This window comes from Balaenoptera ricei, chromosome 1 (assembly GCF_028023285.1).
Source record: "Balaenoptera ricei isolate mBalRic1 chromosome 1, mBalRic1.hap2, whole genome shotgun sequence".
Lineage (NCBI taxonomy): Eukaryota > Metazoa > Chordata > Mammalia > Artiodactyla > Balaenopteridae > Balaenoptera > Balaenoptera ricei.
The window spans coordinates 75,248,733-75,273,434 of record NC_082639.1 but is presented as its reverse complement, the minus strand read 5'-3'; the positions used below and the strand labels follow the sequence as shown (position 1 = coordinate 75,273,434).

The window sequence follows — 24,702 nt, the reverse complement described above, 5'->3', positions numbered from 1 at the left end:
TTTTTAAAAGGAAAAAGCGTGAAAAATATATTGAAAGTATCATGATAATTTGTAAGGATAGTTCAAATATATTTTAGCATGGCATTTAAATATCTTTATGTTTTACAATAATAGGAAAATACTGGATTGATCCAAATCTTGGATGCCCTTCAGATGCCATTGAGGTTTTCTGCAATTTCAGTGCTGGTGGTCAGACATGTTTATCTCCTGTCTCTGTGACAAAGGTATGTTTTGAATTTAGTACTTGCGCACTATCAGTAAACAGTGATTTTTTAAATTCTTTCATTTTAAATAATTATGAATTTTATGAATGGAAGCAAGATATTCTCTACCATATATGAGGAAGAAATTTTTTGTTTTTTAAAAACAATCCTGTTAAATCTTGACATTTTGATTATGTATTTTTATGACTGGCTTAGCTTGGCTTACTCTACTGACTATGCTTTTTAAATTCCTTTTAAAAATGTAAAACATATGTTTTATGCACATGCATTCATTAGAAAATTCCCAAACAGCTGCAGTGTTTGTACTCAGTAATCAGTTACCTTAAGTTTTACTGAAAAAGACATCATCATGATTAAAAGAGGAATTTCACCACAAAGCTTGCTATTTTTGGTGACTGGGCACAAAAATAACCTCTCCTAAACATCCACTGGATATTATTTAAAACTTCTTACAAGTATAATTCTATAAACCAAATGTTTAGAATGAATGAAAGTTAGTTTGGTATGTAACACTGGATATTATAACAAGCATTTCTAAACCCTAAAGCTTAGTTCTATCTATAACATATATTGAAGGAACTAAAACTGCATTTCTTTCTTTTTCTGGTTAAACTACCTTGGCCTTCCCAAGAACTTTTCTCATTGACAAAGAACTGATACACGGACCTATTGTGTGTTTTGTCCACCACAGAAAGGCAGCAGCTAAAATATGCACTGTGTCTGTCAGTCCCTCCAGCTGCTTATCATTAGACTGCCCTCTCCTCCTAAAACGCTCCCCTTCATTAACTAGGGTGTTTCACCAGCTCATCTCAATAGCCATTCACCACTGTTACCCAGAGCAGAGGAGGGGAGGATTCTTAGGTTCCTATGGAATCTGTGTAACTAATGAGGAGCAGCATGATCGTCCTGCTTCTGAACTATGCACAATCATCCTCACTCCCCTGGGTTTAGCCCAGGATTTTTATTTGGATTATCATGGAAGAAAAGCGGAGACTGGTGTGCAAAGAAGACAGGATCAAGTGAAGGAGCTGCACTCCAATTCTTTCCTTGGCTGAATCAATTCTCCCATCTCTCCTATCCATAAACTCAACCTGAGAAAGACTGCGCAGGTAGTGGAAAGAACAGTAGACTTGGAATCTGGAACCTGGATTCTAATTTCTTTTCCTCTACAAACCTGGGGAATGATGCTGTGAGCCACCAGAGAGCCCACTCTGTGCCAGGTGCTGTGCTAGCGAAATGACAGTGGGCACCTCAAATCCTCATAACACCCCTGTCATGTCGGGGTTATACCCAGCTTTACCAACAAAGAAACTAAAGCTCAGAAAGGCTATATACTTCACAGGTTTGTGGTTCTCATCTGCACAATGAAGGAATTTGAATTACTTCAGCTCTAATATTCCTCATGATGATCCTTCCATGTTTTCATCCTTATACTCTTCCTTTGCCTTTCCTCTCTTTCCCTGAAGTTTTGCTTTTTTGTTGTCATTTTATTTTTTTCCTTCTCTGTTACCTCATAACTGATATTTCTCTGATTTTGTGTTTGGAGATCAACATAAATTCCTCAGTAGGAACTACTTCTATTCATTTATGTTATGACCATCCCCATGCTTGAATAATGCTAAAATAATAATGATGATGATGATGTCTAAAGCTATAGAAAAATCTGCTTCCTTGTTCAAGCCTAGAAAATGTGCAGTCATACTTCCTTGCTCCAATGTTGCCCTATATCGTTCACTTTATTAGTAAATACTTGTTCATGCATTCATTCATTCATGCAGCAAACATTTACTGATGACTCACTGTATGACTGGAACTGCATTAGGGGCTGGCAACACAAAGGTTAAGATTCTGTCTTTGTCTGTAAAGGCTCTCATAGTTAAAATTAATGAATTTATTATTACAACTTTTAACTTATCTTTGGAAACTCAAAAATAAATCTTCAAATGAAAGTATAGACAGAATTTCAGATTTTTATGAAAAAATTTTAAGCAATAATCAACAAATTATTAATGCATCTCAAATAACATTATGCAAAGTATCTCCTTTTTTTTTTTTGTTCATATCTAGTAGCCTAGTAGTACGCTAAAGCCAGCTCATACTGCTCAGGAGAGCCTACTATTAATGTCTCTTGCAAACTCCATGTTTAATGACACTACCTTGATAGCCTAAAACCAGCCATGGTGGGAGTATTTACAACTCCCACCATAGGGGTGGAAATCAGAAAATGCTATAAATCAGGGATTCCCCCCTGCCCCACCCCTGGCCTGTCAAGGACTTTCTTCAGGTTTCTCCAAACTATAAGTCTTTCAATTGCCATATCTTGTAACTTGCATATTGTTTCAATGACATTAGTTGGAGTTTGGAGTCGGAAAAGTCCAGATGAACTTCCTTCATTTACTGAGCTCAGAAGCCACCCATATCATCACCATTCATTGTCTAAACACTCCAGTGTGGACAAGTGCTCAGACAAGTGGCTCAGGATTGACTATTGGTTTCAAGGGATGGAATAGCCAGATTTTCGAAGAAAACACTCTACTTGAACCTAAAGTGCTTTCAGATGACTGCAAGGTAAGGGAATGGCACTTTTAGAATTGTTCAATATAACTAACTTAAAATTGATAAAACTATATAAAATTAATATAATGAGTAAGACTTTAATTGCAAACTGCAGATACAGAAGGGTAGTAAGTTTTAATGGGCCTGATGTATAATAACCGTACATTTTTCAGAATCAATTGTTTGCTTATATCATATCAACTTTTGTCACACCCACTGGTCATCCATGAAGTTTTATATGCAAAACAGGTGTTAATACACAAATTTAATTTTTATTCCCCATATGAAATAATTATATCATAGATAGATGGATGGATGGATAGACAGATGGCAGATAGGGCATATAGACAAATGATTTCTTTCCTATATTTTTACCACTGTGATTCTGCATCTCATTACTTCATGGAAGACAGGTTATAGAGGCAAGTCAGCTTTATTTCATTTTGTCAGTCCCTATACCTGATACCAAATAATGGGCATAATGGCAGATTGACCCTACAAATGAGTATTTGAATCATAGCCCATTTTTCCTATTAAAATTAAATAACAGTGAAGAGTCTATAATTTTAAAACATTACGTTGTAGAGTAGGTGTCGGCAAACTATAATCCACAGACCAAATCTAGCCCAGCACTCGTCTGTGTACATATATGCTACTGGAACACAGCCACACTCATTCGTTTGTTTATTATCCAGGGCTGTTATCACACTACAATGGCAGAGTTGAGCAAGTGCGACAGAGACTGTATGGCCCACAAAACCTAAAGCATTTATTACCTAACCCTTTACAGAAGAGTTTGCTGACTCCTGTTATATAGTACAGGGTTGTCCACTTTACATACATCCTCATTTCTTTAAGTAGCTTGGTTTCCTGTGCTGGTGTACTATGAAGCCCATGATTTAAGATCTCTTACCATTTCTAGAGTGCTTTACTTTTTCACATTTCATTTTCAGATAAACAGCTCTTGGGTATTTGAAAAATCATAAGCAAACAGTCAGAAGTATACAGCTCACTCTCTATAGGTGAAGAGATCAATATTACCAACAAATTAATTTAACTTTCACGATTTTGTCCCGAAACTTTTAGTGACTCACTACTATTTATGAGACACAATCAAAACTTATCAGCTCTTTATTCATCAGTTAGAATAGTCAGGCCCCAACCTACCTTTCTACCTTTCACTGACTGTGTACCCTAAAGTGTGGTCCACCTGATCTATTTATAATAATAATAATAACAACAAAAACAATTCCTACTACTAATTATTGGAGACTTATTAGATGACAGGTACCATGTACTGCATACATTATTTAATTATAACAGCTTTGTGAAGAAGTTCCTATTAGTATCATTTTATAGGTAAGAAAGTGAAGGCACAGAGGTTAAGTAACTTGTTCAGGGTCATACAGCTAATTAGCAGAGGAGCAAGAAATCAACCCCAGGTGTGTACAGTTCCAAAGTCAATGCCATGCTACACTGCTAGGGACTTTTAATTGAAGACTCATTTAATCCACACAATACTGTGAGGTAGGTTTTTATTCTTCCCATTTTATATGTGAAGAGAATAGCTGTACTTGGGTTTCTATCAAAATCTGTTCCAAGTCAAAATCTGTGCACTTAAACCCCGTGCTAGGCTTATTTTCACAACCAGATTCTACTTTTCCAACTGTTTTGTTTTCTTCTATTCAGGTCATTCCCTTTCTCTGAAGTGCCATTCTCTACCCCTCTAACCAACTGGAAATTGTAGGCAAACTTTAAGGCCCATCATCTTAAATTCTGAATTCACAAAGCTTTCCCTGACACTTCCAGTTGGAAATGAGGGACTTAGCACTCATTGTCTACATTATTTATGTTGCATTTATCATATACAGTCTTATATTATGGCTGTTTGTTTCTCCTCTCCCCAACTAAATTTATAAGTTGCTAGAATTCAGAAGCCAGAACTAATTTATTCATCTTTATGTTTTCCAAGCACTGTAAGGAAATGGAGGATTACATCTTATTCAACTGTGCCAAATGTACTTAGTGTTCAACACATATTGTTTGAGATTTAATGAAGTTAATCTGACAGCGTCTTACACAGGGAACTCTATTCTAGTTATTACACCAAGCTTATGACTTTGGTAATTTATCTTCTGTGAGCTTCAATTGCCTTAACATAAAATGGAATTTATAGTTTAGATAATTTCTAAAGCTCCTTCAAACTTTAAAATTTATACCATGATAATTCTGTGAATGAGTAAATGAATAAACTCCTGTATATAAAGCTTCACAAAACTAGTCAACTGTGTTTCTCTATTTTGTCTTCTTGAATCTTAATCATCTAATAAATAGTTTTTGATCCGTAACAGAATTTACCAGAAACAAAAGAGCATACAGTAATAAAGAGAAACAGAAAGGCTTAGAAGGAAAGGAAGAGAGGAATGAAAGAAACTATATGAACGGTAACCACAGAATGGAAAAAAAGAAACCTAAAAGATGATTCAACGTAATTATAATTTACTTCTACTGAAGTGATTCTGCTTATTTCCTGCCTAAAGTACAGAGAGGTTGAGCTAGCTCATTCCCTTTCATCCAAGAAAAATGCCCATCCTGAAGCATCAGTCCCAAATAAAGGAACACAAAGCAGATGGGTATTACTCATATTAGGAATAGTGCAGTTTTTAAATTCATATCTGGTCCAATGATCCACAGACAACAGAAGCAGAAACCCTCAAAAGAAAAATCAGAACACACAATGCCATTTAGAGAAAGGAATAAGCACATATTTTCAATTATTCATAGTAATTGTTACCGTTTTTTGAGCATTTACTCTGTGTCAGGCATTGTTCTAGGCACTTTCTGTTCATTATTTCTGATCCTTAAAATAAGTCTACATTGTCTATGAAGGACACTGTCTGCTGCTAATGAAACAATTCAGATTAAAGCATTTCATTCTTATTTTACAGATTCAAGATGGCAGCTGGCATAAAGCAAAATTCCTTTTTCACACCCAGGACCCTAATCAACTTCCAGTAATTGAAGTACAAAAGCTTCCTCATCTCAAAACTGAACGGAAGTACTACATTGAAAGCAGTTCTGTATGCTTTCTCTAAAGTCTCTGAATTAGTTCAGAATTCATGCTGTTGGCCAGGTAATTGCTGCAGAGGGAAAAATATAGACAGAAAGGTACTATTGGATTATGAAATGCATGGAATAAAGCATTGGCTAAATCTTAAAGAATCTCAGGAAGAAAAGACTTCCTCCTAAGAAGGAGACAAGGCATTTTTTTAAAGGACTATAAGTATTTAATTCTTTTAAAAATTATATTGATCTGAGCTTTCTTAGAGAATTCCCTAGAACTGAACATTTATAAACATGGAATTCTTCAGGATATTCTATATTTTTTGACTGTCTGAGAGCAAAGTACCCATTAGACAGCTGGAGACGCAAAGCACTATGGAGCAATACTGGCTAATGCTCCCAAACGTGCAATGCTTCTGTCTAAAAATTGCAAGCCACAGTCTGATACGTCTTATTTTCCCAAATACTAAGCTGTATTCAGGTCCCCAGTGGGCATATACATCTTAGCCGGTGATACACTACCTCTTACATGTTGCCTTTTTGTGTTGTTTGGGGCTCTTTCTAAAACAAGGTGCTTGTGGCTTTCACAGACTATTTCTTTATTCGTCTTTGTCATTCTTTAAGAGTGTATGTACTGGTTACATCAAGATATGTTTTGGTTGTTAGTACTTATTTTAATTTGTTTGGTCACATACTTAATAACAAGTAAAACATTATTTATGTGAAGTCCTTGTTTTATTTTAAAATTCTCTTTGTGGATATTAGAATCAAAGCCAGCACATTGTAACCTGTGCTTAAGCACAAGAGAATTGGGAGGGTTTTTTTAACTTTTATTTTTTAAATTGCTGTAAAAAATTGTAGGCCAGCTACATCCAGTAGTAGGTTTGGGTTAGAGTTTAGGGGTTGTGATATACTATTTTTAAAAATCCATGATCATCTGGGATGATATTTTGTGTATATATATTTTATAAAGTTCTAATTCAGCAAATCTTTTGAAATTGCTGATGTTTTAAATTTTAAAAACTTTATATTTCTGCTTCATAGAAATTACATGTTTTTGTAATTATTCATTGATTTTCTTTCACTGTTCTTAAATTTAATGTGTTGGGACCTAAAAGAATTCAATTTACCAGTCTTTAAAGTAACATTCAGGAAAACAAAAACAGTCCTTTGCTATTTAAAATAGGCTCAGTAAGTTCAGACTTTCCTTGTTGTCAGAGAAGTGTTAGTTAAGTAATAAAAGAAAAATATTATACCTTTTGGTATATAGAAAAGCATGTACATCCATTATAAACATACTATTAATTAGCCACAGCAGACCACACTTGCCTATCTATCTATCTATAATAAAAATAATGTGCTTTAAAATCTTTTTTGGTGTTATTTGTTTTTCTTCTTTTTTTACCATATCCTTTTATTATATATGATAGCCCTTCTGGCATAGACCTTCTGTACTATATATATTACATTACCAGAAAGTATCTATTGCATACCTATAAAAGGATTATAGGGCCTATTATTTCCTACTTGTACAAAATGAGGTCATGGCACAGAAATAAACTCTCTCATATATGGTCAACTGATTTCCAAAAAGGGTGCCAAGACCATTCAGTGGAAAAAGGACAGTTTTTTCAACAAATAGTTCTGGGAAAACTGGATAGCCACATGCAAAAGAATGAAGCTGGACCCTTATCTTACATCATATACAAAAATTGACTCAAAATGATGAAAACTATTACTGTAACCCACATTTGGAATAATATCAAAATTTTAAAAAATAACTTAAAATGGATCAAAGTCCTAAATGTAAGAGCTAAAACTATAAAACTCTTAAAAGAAAACTTACTTAGGTAAAAGGCTTCATGACATTAGATTTGGCAATGATTTCTTGGAGCTGACACCAAAAGGACATTCAACAAATGAAAACAATAAATTGGACTACAGCAAAATTTAAAACTTCTGTGCATCAAAGGACACTATCAAGAGAGTGAAAAGACATCCCACTGAATGGGAGAAAATAATTTGCATATTTTATGTTCGATAAGGGATTAATATCCAAAATATATGAAGAACTCTTAAAACCCCACACAAAAAACAAACAAAAAGAAACCCCAAGCAACCCAATTTAAAAATGGGCAAGGGACTTCCCTGGTGGTCCTGTGGGTAAGACTCCACGGTCCCAATGCAGGGGGCCTGGGTTCGATCCCTGGTCGGGGAACTAGATCCCACATGCATGCCACAGCTAATAGTCCGCATGCCACAACGAAGATCCTGTGTGCCACAACTAAGACCTGGTGCAGCCAAAAATAATAAATAAATAAATAAATAAATAAATAAATAAATAAATATGGGCAAAAGACTTAACAGACATTTCTCTGAAGAAGATATACAATGGCCAACAAATGAAAAGATGCTCAACATCACTAGTCATTAGGTACAAATCAAAACCATAGTTAGATACCACTTTGTACCATTAAGATGGCTATTACCATCCCCCCAAAAGAGGAAAATAAGAAGTGCTGGTGAAGATATGGAGAAATTGGAACCGTTATACGTTGCTGGTGGGAATGTATTACGGTATAACCACTGTGGGAAATAGTTTGGCAGTTCCTCAAAAGTTAAAGATAGAATTACCATATATGATCCAGTAATTCTACTTCACATATATACCCAAAAGAATTGAAAGAAGGGACTCAAACAGATATTTGTATACCAGTGTTCACAGAGATATTATTCAGAAGAACCAAAAGGTAGAAACAACCCCAATGTGTATCAACAGATGAACTGATAAAATATGGTAGGTACATACAGTGGACTATTATTCAGCCTTAAAAAGGAATGAAATTCTGATACATGCTCCAACATTGATGTACCTTGAAAACATTCTGCTATGTGAAGTAAGCCAGACCAAAAGGGAAAATACTGTATGATTCCACTTATATGAAGTACCAAGAATAGACAAATTCATAAACAGAAAATACAGTAGAGGTTACCAAAGGCTGAGTGGGGTAGGAATGAGGAATTGTTTTTTAATGAATATAGAGTTTCTGTTTGGAATGACTACAAAGTTCTGGAGATGGGTGGTAATGATGGTTGCACATCAATATGAATATGCTTAATGCAACTGAATTGTACACTTAAAATGATTAAAATGACCAATTTTATGTTGTATACTTTACCACAATTTTTTAAATGGGGCTATGGCAAAGATGTCTGATTTCCTGCTTGAGAAACACAAATGTTTTTTAAAAGGAGCCAAGACTGATTCTAAATGAAAGAACCCATAGTTTATACTCTAGTTTCAGTTTATATGCTATACCTTCTGTTTACCCTCCCCCCCCCCCAAAAAACCTATATCAGAGACATAAATGATTTTCCTAGGTATCATTTAGGAAATGTATATAAAACAGAAATTCCTTACTTTGTGTTTGTTTTGTTCCTGAAATATTAAATTTAAAGCAAATTTTAATCAACTTATTTATACGCAGTATAGTCTGGTGTTTAAGAGTACTCTGAGGGTAAGCTATGTGACTTTGCGTGTATTATATATTCTTCATTGCCCCAGTTTAATCACTGTAAAAGGGGGGCAATAAAAGTAAAAATCTATATTAGTTAGGGTTTTCCAGAGAAATAGAAACAGTAGGAGAGATAGACAAATGAAAGATAACAGATAAATTCATGAGAGATGACTAGACAGATATAAAGATATAGATTTAATATATATAATAATATACATATAACATTACATAATAAAACATATATAAATATATGCTTTAAATATATACTATATTTAATATTAAAATATTAAATACTTAAATCATAATTAAAATTATATTAAAGTTAATATATTAATAATATATTAATTATATATATTATATGGAGATTTATTATGATGAATTGGCTCACATGATTCTGGAAGCTGAGATGTCCCACAACCTGCAAGCTAGAAACCCAGGAAAGCCAGTGGGGTAAGTCATTTAAGTCTGAAGGGCTGAGAACCAATGGTTTAAAACCCAGAGAAGAGGGGCTTCCCTGGTGGCACAGTGGTTGAGAATCTGCCTGCCAATGCAGGGGACACGGGTTCGAGCCCTGGTCTGGGAAGATCCCACATGCCACGGAGCAACTGGGCCCGTGAGCCACAATTACTGAGCCTGCGCGTCTGGAGCCTGTGCTCCGCAACAGGGGAGGCCGCGATGGTGAGCGGCCCACGCACCGCGATGAAGAGTGGTCCCCACTTGCCGCAACTAGAGAAAGCCCTCGCACAGAAACGAAGACTCAACACAGTCATAAATAAATAAATAAATAAATAAAAGAACGTGAATTTCTAAAAAAAAACCCAGAGAAGATGAGATGTCCCAACTCAAGCATGCAGACAGAAAGCAAAGAGGGGCAAATTCCTCCTTCCTTCGCCATTTCTACTCAGGCCCTCCACGGACTGGGTGATGCCCACACACATGGAGGCAGCATTTTACTTTACCGAGTCTACTGGTTGAAATCCTACTCCCATCCAGAAACACCCTGTCAGACACACCCAGAAATAAATTTTAACCTGGTCACCCTGTGACCAGTCAAACTGACACATAAAATGAACCATCACACTGTCTTACCTGGAATGAAACAGAAATGTAGTTCTTTCCGTAGGAAGCAAAAAGGTGGTTTTCTCATTTGGTAACTTTGCAATAAGCAAACAGGGCGAATGCTGCTAATGGCAAAGAAATGATTTGCGCAGTAGGAACACGTATTTGGAAGCAGGCACTCTGGCAAACCTCACTTTCTGACCAAAATGTAAGAGTTTGGCCCTCCCACACAAGACTAGCAGTTTCAAAAATAAATGTAAGCTAAGCCTTCAATGTATAGTGCTCTGTCCTATTAAAGCATAACTTTTCACTATGACCTACACAGTAATTGGCTATGGTAAGTACGATGAAGTCATTGTCACCTAAGCCTAGGTACACAATTATGCAATCTGTGTGCTTTGGATTCAGAGTCCTGGTATAATTCAAAGCCAAATTAGAAAAATGGCACCTCTGTAGAGAAGAGCAACTGGCAGGGAGTCCGAACTATCATCTTGGCTGTACCTAGCGGGGAAATTTTAGGACTGCACACAAGTACAAAAAATAATCTCACTGACAATCTGCTAAAAATAATTTGATTTTGCTGGGTATCTAGTTCAGGACAAATTTAGAGTTGGAATCAAGAAAACTTCTCACTTCTTGAAGCAAACACTGGAAATCGAGTTTCATGAAAAAGACATTCTTCATTAAGGGATAAAGATCTCCCTCATCCATTAGAAAAGAAAAAATTTTAGGGGCTCAAGATGGCGGAGTAGTAGGACGGGGAACTCACCTCCTCCCACAAATACATCAAAAATACATTTACAAAGGTAACAATTCTCAAAGAACACCTAGTGAACACTAGCAGAAGACCTCAAACACCTGAAAGGACAAGAAAGAGCTCCAGGTAACTGGGAAGGGCAAAAGGAAAAAAAAAAGAGGAAGCGAGATGGGACCTGTGCCCCTGGGAGGGAGCTGAAAGGAGAGAAGAGGTTCCCACACCCTGGGAAGCCCCCTCACCAGCGGGGAGATCAGCCGCGACAGAAAAGAAACTTCAGAGGCTCAGAGGAGAGTGCAACAACCAGTTTGTGGCAGGCAGAAGAGAGAGAGACCTACAGACCTACACAGACCAGTCCGTGCCACCGCCCTGAACGCCCCAGTCTGAGACGCGCATCTGCTGGTATGGGCAGGGGCGGGTGCTGGAACTCGGGATTTAGAGGATAGACACGGGGAGAGGGTGGATGTTGGCTGCGCAGAGACAGCCTGAAGGAGTGTGGTACAGCCGCAACTAGGAGTGTTCACGTGAGAAGCACAGGCCTGCCACAGAAGCGAAGTGCCATTGTTAAGTGGCGTGCAAAGCGAGGGGTGGGGCTGCCACTACAGCCTCTTTCTCTATGCGCTGGCTCCCGCCTCCGTGGGCTCCGAGGGAGTGCACCCCAGCCACCACCTCAGCCGGCTCCACGCCACGCGCTGCCTCGCTGCCTCTGCAGGCCCTGGGAGCAGACACCAGCAGGTTGCCCACATGCAGACGTGAAGCTGAAACTAGAGCTGAGCCATGCAACTTAGGATGCAGGGCTGAAATCTCTTCCTGTGGCTGCATGAGCCATGGATTTACACCTCTGCCGCCAGCTTTGTAATTTCAGCACCTGTGGGACATCTGAACAGACAATGGGTGCTCCCGCGGCTGGGGCAGGTCTGGCCTTAGCAGCTGTGGGCTTTGTGGGCATGTGCACACGGGGGCTGGGCCAGGCCAGGGTCTCAGCTGCCTCCACAGCTCCCAAAGCAGGTCCAGGCGCACAACTACTGCAGTCCTGGGACCTGACTTCAGTGGATCTGTGCTGGTGGCCTTGTGAAAACAATGCCTGAAAGACACCAGGGCTGACTGCCAGAATTTCCACAGTTGAGGCAGGGCCAATGGCAGTCCAACAACAGTGTCCTCTGTGAGCCCACACAACAGGTGAAAAGTGACACAGCAGAGGACACTCACTGGTGAACAGCTCTGGCGGAGGAATACTCAGCAGCTCCTCTCTTAGTGGGAGTACTCTAATCCCACCTACCTCACACTGCAGATCAGAAACACAGCTCAGAAATGTATCTGGGGGCTTCTACTCCAACAACTAGGGAGCAGACCCTGCCCCTGACAGGGCAGTGACAACCAAAGAGCAAAGAGGAGGTCCCGCTCAATATCCAGTGCAGGCTCTAGTCATCACAACACCAGTCGCACCTCTTATCCAGGGGATAATGACCAGCATACACTGAGGAAAGAGGCAGCAGCATCCATACGAAAAACAGTCCTCACACACAAAAAAATAGTAAACCCACACAGGCTACGCAGGGATGTTGCCACATAAAATAGCCCTCCAAGACTACAGTAGATAAGTGTTTCTCCTAAACTCATAGTGCAAGAGAAATGTAAGTATTTATATACTTATAAGAAGCAGATGAACCACTCCCAATTAAAAGATCAAGAGAATTCCCCTGAAAGAACAAACAATGAAACAGACCTCTTCAGTCTAACGGACACAGAGTTCAAAAAGGAGATAATGAAAATACTGAAGGAATTTAAAAAGGCCATCAACAGAAATGCAGATCACTGTAAAAAGTAACTAGAAGCTAGAAAGTGGAGCCAAGAAAAATTATAAAATTCATTTGCAGAGATGAAAACTAAACTAAAGGCAACGAATAGCAGAATGAATAATGCAGAACAAATAAGTGACGTGGAAGATAGAACAATGGAAATCACCCAATTAAAACAGCAGAAAGAAACCCAAATGAAAAAAAAAATGAAAGCAATATGAGAGACCTATGGGATAATATAAAACATGCCAGTCAACGCATAATAGGGATCCTAGAAGTAGAAGAAAGAGAAAAAGGGACTGAAGATATATTTGAGGAAATTATGGCTAAAACTTCCCAAATCTAAAGAAGGAAACAGATATCCAGGTACAGGAAGCACAGAGGGTTCCAAACAAGATAAACCCAAACAGACCTACATCAAGACATACCATAATTTAAATGGCAAACATTACAGGACAGCAATCCAGATGGCGAAGGAGTAGAGCATGGAGCTCACCTCCTCCCGCAAATACACCAAAAATACATCAACATGTGGAACAATTCACAAAGAACACCTACTGAACACTGGCAGAAGACCTCAGACTTCTAAAAGGGCAAAGAAATCTCCATGTAACTGGGAAGGACAAAAGCAAAGCAAAAAAAAAGAGAAAGGAATCAAGACAGGACTTGTACCCTAGGGAGGGAGCTATGAAAGAGGAAAGGTTCGTGCACCCTGGGAGGTCCCCTCACTGGCAGGGAGATGAGCCTGGACAGCGGGGGAGCTTCAGAGCCTTGGAGGAGAATGCAGTAACTGGTCTGCAGAAGACAAAACAGAGAGTGACCTGCACAGATGACTGGTACCAAGGCCCTGCACTCCCCAGCCTGAGATGCTTGTCCACTGGTGTGGGCGGGGGCTGGATACTAAAGCTTGGGCTTCAGAGGTCAGACCAGGGGAGAGGACTGGGGTTGGCTGCGTGGAGACAGCCTGAAGGGGCTAGAGTGTGGCAACTGGGGGTGTATGCGGAAGAAGCCTACGCCAAACAGAGAGGCAAGGCGCCACTGTTGGGGGGCACAGGAGGAGAGGTGCGGGACCGCCATAGGAGGTTCTTTCCCTGCGTGTGCTCTCAGGCAAAAGGACACTGCCAACAACAACGTGAGCTCTGGGGGTGGGCATGAGCTGCCACTGCCATTGCAGGCTCCAGAGACAGAAGCAGGCCACTGCCGCTTCTGAGAGAACCAGGAGCAGGCACCATTCGCTGCCCCCCCCATCCTGGGAGCACCCACGGGCTGCTGCTGAAAGACACACAAACAGGCACCAATTGCTGCCCCTGCCCAGCACGGGCCCTGGGAGCTTGCACTAGCCACTGCCGCCACTGAGAGACCTAAGAGCAGGTGCCAATCGCTGGCCCCATTGGCACGGGTCCCTGGCCATTATCAAGAGGATAACAGCCAGCACACGGTGAAGAAAGAGGCAGCAAGCATCCATAATAAAAGCAGCCAAAAATATTAAACCCACACAAGCTATGCAGGGACACCTCCGCATATACACAGCCTTCCAAGACTACAGTAGATAATTGTTTCTCCTAAACTCACAGAGGAAAAGAAATGTAAGTAAAATGAAGAAGCAGAGGAACCATTCCCAGTTAAAAGACTTAGAGAATTCCCCTGAACGAACAAACAATGAAACAGACCTCTTCATTCAAACAGACACAGAGTTCAAAAAGGCGGTAATGAAAATACTGAAGGAATTAAGAAAGGCTATTGACAAAAATGCAGATTACTGTAAAAAGTAACTAGAAACTATAAGGAGGAGCCAAGAAAACTTATAAAATTCATCTGCCAAGATGAAAGCCGAGCTAACAACAGTGAATAACAGAATGAATAATGCAAAAGAACAAATAAGTGATCGGAAAGATAGAATAATGGAAGTCACCGAATCAGAACAGAAGACAGAAAGCCAAATGAAAAGAAAATGAAAGCAACATAAGAGACCTATGGGATAATATAAAGTGTGCCAGTATACACATAAGAGGGATTCCAGAAGAAGAGAAAAGGGGATTGAAAATGTATTTGAATAAATTATGTCTGAATACTTGCCAAACCTAAAGAATGAAACAGATATCCAGATACAAGAAGCATAGAGGGTCCCAAACAAGATAAACCCAAACAGACCTACACCAAGACATATCATAAGAAAAATGGCAAAAGTTAAAGAGAGAATTCTAAAGGCAGCAAGAGAAAAACAAAGAGTTAATTACAAGAGAACCCCAATAAAGCTATCAGCTGATTTCTCTACTGAAATGCTGTAGCCCAGAAGGGAGTGGCAAAATATATTCAAAATCTTGAAAGGGAAAAATCTGCAACTTAGAATACTCTATCCAGCAAGATTATCACTTAGAACAGGAGAGAGAAAGAATTTCTCAGACAAGCAAAAACTGCAAAAGAATACAGCAATACTAAACCTATCCTAAAAGAAATATTGAAAGGTCTTCTCTAAATAGAAAAGAAGCAAGAAGATATAGGAAAGAGAAAATCACAATTGGAAAGTAAATCACTTAATTAAGCCACTATACAGATCAAAAAGAAAAAGAACTCTGTGAAAGCAATGATAAACACAAGGAATAGCAAAGTAAACATGAAAATGTAAAAGAGGACATCAAAATCATAAAACGTGGGGTAGCAGAGTAAAAAAATGTAGATTCTTTTTTTTTTAGAATGTGTTTGAGCCTACATGACTATCAGTCTAAAGCAAGCAGATATAGGTAGGGGTTAACATACTTGAAAAACAGGGTAACCACAAACCGAAAACATACAATAGATTCACAAAAATCAAAAAGAAGAAAACACAAGCATAAAATAAAAGGAAATTATCAAACCAAAAAAAGAAAAAGAAAAAGAAAGGAACAAAGAAGAAACATAGAATCAACTGGAAGACAAGGTTTAAAATGGCAATAAATGAATATCTATCAATAATTACATTAAATGTCAATGGACTAAATGCTCCAATCAAAAGACACAGAGTGGCAGACTGGATAAAAAAACAAGAGCCTGCAATGTGCTGCCTACAAGAGACCCACTTTAGTGCAAAGGACACACATAGATTGAAAGTGAGGGGATGGGAAAAAGATATTTCATGCAAACAGAAATGACAAGAAAGTGGGGGCCGCCATACACATATCAGACAAAACAGACTTTAAAACAAAGGCTACAAAGAAAGATAAAGAAGAACACTATATAATGATAAAAGGATCAATACAAGAAGAGGATTCTACACTCAATATACATGTGCCTAGTATAGGAGCACCTAATACATAAAACAAATACTAACAGACATAAAGGGAGAAACTGATGGGAATATAATAATAGCAGGAGACTTTAACACCCCACTCACGTCAATGGACAAATCTTCAAGACAGAAAATCAATGAGGCAACAGAGATCCTAAATGATACAGTAGAACAGTTAGACTTAATTGATATTTTCAGGACATTATATCCCAAAAAAACAGAATACACATTCTTTTCAAGTGCACATGGAACATTCTCTAGGACTGACCACATAACTAGGGCACAAAACAAAACCCAACAAATTTAAGAATATAGAAATTACTTCAAGCATCTTCTCTGACCACAGAAACATGAAATTAGAAATCAACCACAGAAAAGGAAACAAGAAAAAAAAAATTACATGGAGACTAAACAACATGCTACTAAAATACCAATGGATCAACAATGAAATCAAAGAGAAAGTTAAAAAATACCTTAAGACAAATGACAATGAAAACACAACCTTACAAAAATCTATGGGATGCAGCAAAAGCAATTCTTGGCGGGAAGTTCATAGTCATATAGGCCTCACTCAAAAAACAAGAAAAATCTCAAATAAACAAACTAAACTGCCATCCAAAAGAATTAGAAAAAGAACAAACAAAACCTAAAGTCAGCAAAAGAAAGGAAATAATAAAGATCAGAGAAAAAATAATATAAAACAGAGATTAAAAATAGAAAAAAAATCAATAAAACCAAGAGGTGGCTGTTTGAAACGGTAAACAACATTGACAAACCTCAGGCCAGGCTCACCAGAAGAAAAGAGAGAGAACCCAAATAAACAAAATAAGAAATGAAAGAGGAGAAATCACAACTAATACCACAGAAATACCAAAAAAATTAGAGAATACTATGAAAAATTATATGCCAAAGAATTCGACAACCTAGAATAGACAACTTTCTAGAAACATACATCCTACCAAAAATGAATCAATTAGAAATAGATAACATAAACAGACTGATCACTAGAAGTAAAACAGAATCTGTAATAAAGGATAAAAAAAATAAATCTCCCTACAAACAAGTACAGGACCAGATGTCTTCACAGGCAAATTCTACCAAACATACAAAGAAGAACCTACAATGATCCTTCTCAAAATCTTCCAAAAAGGCTGAAGAGGAAGAACAATCCCAAAGACATTCTATGACACCACCATCACCCTGATACCAAAACCAAACAAAAATACCACCAAAAAAGAAAATTAGAGGCCTATATATTTGATGAATATATATGCAAAATTCTCAACAAACTACTAGCAAACTGAATCCAACAACACATAAAAAAGATCATACAGCTTCAAGATAGCAGAGGAGTAAGACGTAGAGATCACCTTCCTAGCCACAAATACATTAAAAATACATCTACACATGGAACAACTCCTACAGAACACCTACTGAATGCTGGAAGAAGACCTCAGACTTCCCAAAAGATGCCCTCAGGTGACCTACACACAGAGGTGGGGCCAAAACCAAAGCTGAACCCCAGGAGCTGTGCGAACAAAGAAGAGAAAGGGAAATCTCTCCCAGCAACCTCAGGAGCAGTGGATTAAATCTCCAACTTGAGATACCCTTCATCTGTGGAATACCTGAATAGACAACGAATCAACCCAAAATTAAGGCAGTGAACTTTGGGAACAACTGACAACTGCAGACTTGGGATTTGCTGTCCGTGACTGACTTGTTTCTGATTTTTATGTTTATCTTAGCATAGTTTTTAGCGCTTGTTATCACTGGTTCATTTGTTTATTGGTATGGTTGCTCTCTTTTTTTTATTATCACTTTTCTATTTTTTTATATTAATGATTTTTTATTTTAATAATTATTTTTTTCTTTCTTTTTTTCTCCGTTTTTTTCTGAGCAATGTGACTGATGGGTCTTGGTGCTCTGGCCTGGTGTCAGGCTTGAGCCTCTGAGGTGGGAGAGCCAAGTTCAGGACATTGGGCCACCAGAGACCTCCTGGCCCCATGTAATAACAATCAGCAAGAGCTCTCCCAGAGATCTCCGTATCAACACTAAGATCCAGCTCCACCCAACGGCCAGCAAGCTCCAGTGCTAGAAGCCCCATGCCAAACAACTAGCAAGATAGGAACACAACCCCACCCATTAGCAGAGAGGCTGCCTAAAATCATACTAAGTTCACAGACACCCCAAAACACACCACTGGATGTAACCCTGCCCACCAGAAAGACAAGATGCATCCCATCCACCAGAACACAGGCACCAGTACCCCCCACCAGGAAGCCTACACAAACCACTAAACCAACCTCACAAGTAGGGGGCAGACACCAAAAACAAAAGGAACTACGAACCTGCAGACTGTGAAAGGGAGACCCCCAAAACAGTAAGTTAAGCAAAATGAGAAGACAAAGAAATATGCAGCAGATGAAGGAGCAAAGTAAAAACCCACCACACCAAACAAATGAAGACGAAATAGGCAGTCTACCTGAAAAAGAATTCAGAGTAATGATAGGAAAGATGATCCAAAATCTTGGAAATAGAATGGAGAAAATACAAGAAATGTTTAACAAGGACCCAGAAGAACTAAAGAGCAAACAAACAACAATGAACAACACAATAAATGAAATTAAAAATTCTCTAGAAGGAATCAATAGCAGAATAACTGAGGCAGAAGAAAGGATAAGTGACCTGGAAGATAAAATAGTGGAAATAACTACCACAGAGCAGAATAAAGAAAAAAGAATGAAAAGAATTGAGGACAGTCTCAGAGACCTCTGGGACAACATTAAACGTACCAACATTCGAATTGTAGGGGTCCCAGAAGAAGAAGAGAAAAAGAAAGGGACTGAGAAAATATTTGAAGAGATTATAGTTGAAAACTTCCCTAATATAGGAAAGGAAATAGTCAATCAAGTCCAGGAAGCGCAGAGAGTCACATATAGGATAAATCCAATGAGAAACACATCAGACACATATTAATCAAACTATCAAAAATTAAATGCAAAGAAAAAATATTAAAAGCAGCAAGGGAAAAGCAACAAATAACATACAAGGGAGTTCCCATAAGGCTAAGAGCTGATCTTTCAGCAGAAACTCTGCAAGACAGAAGGGAGTGGCAGGACATATTTAAAGTGATGAAAGGGAAAAACCTACAACCAAGATTACTCTACCTGGCAAGGATCTCATTCAGATTTGACAGAGAAATTAAAACCTTTACAGACAAGCAAAAGTTAAGAGAACTCAGCACCACCAAACCAGCTTTACAACAAATGCTAAAGGAACTTCTCTAGGCAGGAAACACAAGAGAAGAAAAGGACCTGCAATAACAAACCCAAAACAATTAAGAAAATGGTAATAGGAACATACATATCGACAATTACCTTAAATATAAATGGATTAAAAGCTCCAACCAAAAGACATAGACTGGCTGAATGAATACAAAAACAAGACCTGTATATATGCTGTCTACAAGAGACCCACTTCAGACCTAGGGACAAATACATACTGAAAGTGAGGGGATGGAAAAAGATATTCCATGCAAATGGCAATCAAAAGAAAGCTGGAATAGCAATACTCATATCAGATAAAATAGACTTTAAAATGAAAACTATTACAAGAGACAAAGAAGGATTCTACATAACGTTCAAGAGATCAATCCAAGAAGAAGATATAACAATGGTAAACATTTATGCACCCAACATAGGAGCACCTCAATACATAAGGCAAATGCTAACAGCCATAAAAGGAGAAATCAACATTAACACAATAAGAGTAGGGGACTTTAACATCCCACTTTCACCAATGGAGAGATCAACCAAAATGAAAATAAATAATGAAACACAAGCTTTAAATGATACATTAAACAAGATGGACTTAATTGATATTTATAGGACATTCCATCCAAAAAAAACAGAATACACTTTCTTCTCAGGTTCTCATGGAACATTCTCCAGGATAGATCATATTTGGGTCACAAATCAAGCCTTGGTAAATTTAAGAAAACTGAAATCATATAAAGTATCTGTTCTGACCACAATGCTTTGAAACTAGATATTAATTACAGGAAGAAAACTGTAAAAAATAAAAACAAACAGAGGCTAAACAATACACTACTAAATAACAAAGAGATCACTGAAGAAATAAAAGAGGAAATCAAAAAATACCTAGGAAAAAAATGACAATGAAAACACAATGACCCAAAACCTATGGGATGAAGCAAAAGCATTTCTAAGAGGGAAGTTTATAGCAATAGAATCCTACCTCAAAAAACAAGAAAAATCTCAAATAAACAACCTAAAATTACATACACCTAAAGCAATTAGAGAAAGAAGAACAAAAAAACCCCGAAGTTAGCAGAAGGAAAGAAATCATAAATATCAGATCAGAAATAAATGAAAAAGAAATGAAGGAAACAATAGCAAAGATCAATAAAACTAAAACCTGGTTCTTGGAGAAGACAAACAAAATTGATAAATCACAAGCCAGACTCATCAAGAAAAAAAGTGAGAAGACTCAAATAAACAGAATTACAAGTGAAAAAGGAGAAATAACAACTGACATTGCAGAAACACAAAGGATCATGAGAGATTACTAGAAGCAACTATATGCCAACAAAATGGACAACCTGGAAGAAATGGACAAATTCTTTGAAAAGCACAACCTTCTGAGACTGAACCAGGAAGAAATAGAAAATATAAATAGACCAATCACAAGCACTGAAATTGAAACTGTGATTAAAAATATTCCAACAAACAAAAGCCCAGGACCAGATGGCTTCACAGGCGAATTCTATCAAACATTTAGAGAAGAGCTAATACCTATCCTTCTGAAAATCTTCCAAGATACAGCAGAGCAAGAAACACTCCCAAACCCATTCTACGAGGCCACCCTCACCCTGACACCAAAACCAGGCAAAGATATCACAAAGAAAGAAAACTACAGGCCAATATCACTGATGAACATAGATGTAAAAATCCTCAACAAAATATTAGCAAACAGAATCCAACAGCACATTAAAGGGATCATACACCATGATCAAGTGGGGTTTGTCCCAGGAATGCAAGGATTCTTCAATACACACAAATCAATCAATGTGATACACCATATTAACAAATTGAAGGATTAAAAACCATATGATAATCTCAATAGATACAGAAAAAGCTTTTGACAAAATTAAACATCCATTTATGATACAAACTCTGCAGAAAGTAGGCACAGAGGGAACTTACCTCAACATAATAAAGGCCATATGTGACAAACACACAGCCAACATCATTCTCAATGGTCAAAAACTGAAATCATTTCCTCTAAAATCAGTGCCTATTTCCTATTTTACTCCGATATATAAAACAAGACAAGGTTGCCCACTCTCACCACTATTATTCAACATAGTTTTGGAAGTTTTAGCCATAGCAATCAGAGAAGAAAAAGAAATAAATGGAATCCACATCAAAAAAGAAGAAGTAAACCTGTCACTGTTTGCAGATGATGTGATACTATACATAGAGAATCCTAAAGAAGTTACCAGAAAACTACTAGAGCTAATCAATGAATTTGGTAAAGCAGCAGGATACAAAATTAATGCACAGAAATCTCTTGCATTTCTATACACTAATGGTGAAAAATCTGAACATGAAATTAAGGAAACACTCCTATTTACCATTGCAACAAAAAGAATAAAATACCTAGGAATAAACCTACCTAAGGAGAAAAAAGACCTGTATGCAGAAAACTATAAGACAATGATGAAAGAAATTAAAGATGATACAAACATATAGAGAGATATACCATGTTTTTGGATTGGAAGAATCAACATTGTGAAAATGACTATACTACCGAAAGCAATCTACAGATTCAGTGTAATCCGTATCAAACTACCAATGGCATTTTCCACAGAACTAGAACAAAAAATTTCATGATTTGTATGGAAACACAAAAGACCCCGAATAGCCAAAGCAATCTTGAGAAAGAAAAACGGAGCTGGAGGAATCAGGCTCCTGGACTTCCGACTATACCACAAAGCTACAGTAATCAAGACAGTATGGTACTGGCACAAAACAGAAATATAGATCAATGCAACAGGATAGAAAGCCCAGAGATAAACCCACGCACATATGGTCACCTTATCTTTGATAAAGGAGGCAAGAATATACAATGGAGAAAAGACAGTCTTTTCAATAAGTGGTGCTGGGAAAACTGGACAGCTATATATAAATGAAATTAGAATACTTCCTAACACCATACACAAACATAAACTCAAAATGGATTAAAGACCTAAATGTAAGGCCAGACACTATAAAACTCTCAGAGGAAAACATAGGAAGAACACTCTTTGACATAAATCAAAGCAAGATCCTTTTTGACCCACCTCCTAGAGGAATAGAAATAAAAACAAAAATAAACAAATGGGACCTAATGAAACTTAAAAGCTTTTGCACAGCAAAGGAAACCGTAAACAAGATGAAAAGACAATCCTCAGAATGGGAGAAAATATTTGCAAAAGAAGCAACTGACAAAGGATTAATCTCCAAGATATACAAGCAGCTCATGCAGCTCAATATCAAAAAAACAAACAACCCAATCCAAAAATGGGCAGAAGACCTAAATAGACATTTCTCCAAAGAAGATATACAGATTGCCAACAAACACATGAAAGGATGCTCAACATCACTAATCGTTAGAGAAATGCAAATCAAAACTACAATGAGGTATCACCTCACACTGGTCTGAATGGCCATCATCAAAAATTCTACAAACAGTAAATGCTGGAGAGGGTGTGGAGAAAAAGGAACCCTCTTGCAATGTTGGTGGGAATGTAAAATGATACAGCCACTATGGAGAGCAGCATGGAGGTTCCTTAAAAAACTAAAAACAGAACAAGCATATGACCCAGCAATCCCACTACTGGGCATATACCCTGAAAAAACCATAATTCAAAAAGAGTCATGTTCCACAATGTTCACTGCAGCACTATTTACAATAGCCAGGACATGGAAGCAATCTAAGTGTCCATCAACAGATGAATGGATAAAGAAGATGTGGCACATATATACAATGGAATATTACTCAGCCATAAAAAGAAACGAAATTGAGTTATTTGTAGTGAGGTGGATGGACCTAGAGTCTGTCATACAAAATGAAGTAAGTCAGAAGGAGAAAAACAAATACCGTATGCTAACACATATATATGGAATCTAAAAAAAAAAAAAAGGTTCTGATGAACCTAGGGGCAGGACAGGAATAAAAACACAGACACAGAGAATGGTCTTGAGGACATAGGGAGGGGGAAGGGTAAGCTGGGACAAAGGGAGAGAGTAGCCCTGACATATATACACTACCAAATGTAAAATAGATAGCTAGTGGGAAGCAGCTGCATCACATGGGGAGATCAGCTTGGTGCTTTGTGACCACCTACAGGGGTGGGATAAGGATGGTGGGAGGCAAACACAAAAGGAAGGGGATATGGGGATATATGTATACATATAGCTGATTCCCTTTGTTATACAGCAGAAACTAACACAGCATTGTAAAGCAATTATACCCCAATAAAGATGTTAAAAAAACAAAAAAAAAGATCATACATCATGACCAAGTTGGATGCATCCCAGGGTCACAAAGATGGTTAAAAATATGCAAATCAATCAATGTGATACACCACATCAACAAAAGAAAAGACAAAACCACATGACCGTCACAATAAATGCAGAATAAGCATTCAATAAAATTCAACATCCATTCGTGATAAAAACTCTTAACAAAGTGAGTAGAGAGGGAACATATCTCAACATTATAAAATCTATTTATGAAGCTTTTGCAAACCCACAGCCAATATAAAACTCAGCAGTGAAAAGCTGAAAGCCTTCCCACTAAAATCTGGAACAAGACAAGGAATGCACCCTCACCACTTCTCTTCAACATAGTATTGGAAGTCCTAGCCACAGCAATCAGACAAGAAAAAGAAATAAAATGTATCCAAATTGGTAGGTAAGAGGTAAAATTGTCACTATATGCAGATGACATGATACTATATATAGAAAACCCTAGAGACTCCACACAAAAACTACTAGAACTGATAAATGAATTCAGCAAGGTATAAGGATACAAGATGAACATACAGAAATCAGTTGCATTTCTTTACACTAAATGAAATAGCAGAAAGAGAGTGTAAACAAACAATCCCCTTTAAAATAGCATCAAAAAAAAAATACTTAGGAATAAACCTCACCAAGGAGGTGAAAGACTTGCATGTTGAGAACTACAAAACATTAATAAAGGAAATTGAAGATGATTCAAGGAAATGGAAAGATATCTCATGCTCTTGGATTGCAAGAATTAATGTTAAAATGGCAATACTACCCAAAGCAATCTACATATTTAATGCGAACCCTATCAAATTACCCATGATATTTTTCACAGAACTAGACCAAATAATCCTAAAACTTATATGGAACCATAAAAAAAAGAAGAA

The 24,702-nt window shown here is 37.6% G+C and overlaps 1 protein-coding gene and 1 long non-coding RNA gene across 5 annotated transcripts in view; one reads left to right on the top strand and one right to left on the bottom strand.

The window, feature by feature from the left end:
- COL24A1 (collagen type XXIV alpha 1 chain) overlaps positions 1-6,526 on the top strand; it is a 389,925-nt gene extending 383,399 nt beyond the window's left edge. For 3 of the 4 annotated variants that reach the window (XM_059925489.1, XM_059925499.1, XM_059925479.1), the window contains 3 exons: positions 115-224; positions 2,577-2,792; positions 5,729-6,526. In XM_059925489.1, the coding sequence (XP_059781472.1) occupies positions 115-224; positions 2,577-2,792; positions 5,729-5,875 (473 nt within the window). In that variant the 3' untranslated portion in view covers positions 5,876-6,526. Of the gene's footprint in view, positions 1-114; positions 225-915; positions 1,001-2,576; positions 2,793-5,728 lie in introns of those variants that run through there. The other variant, XM_059925509.1, reaches the window with a different exon arrangement.
- Positions 1-24,702, bottom strand: part of LOC132367340 (uncharacterized) — a 57,678-nt gene that overhangs the window by 8,882 nt on the left and 24,094 nt on the right. The window lies entirely within an intron of this gene.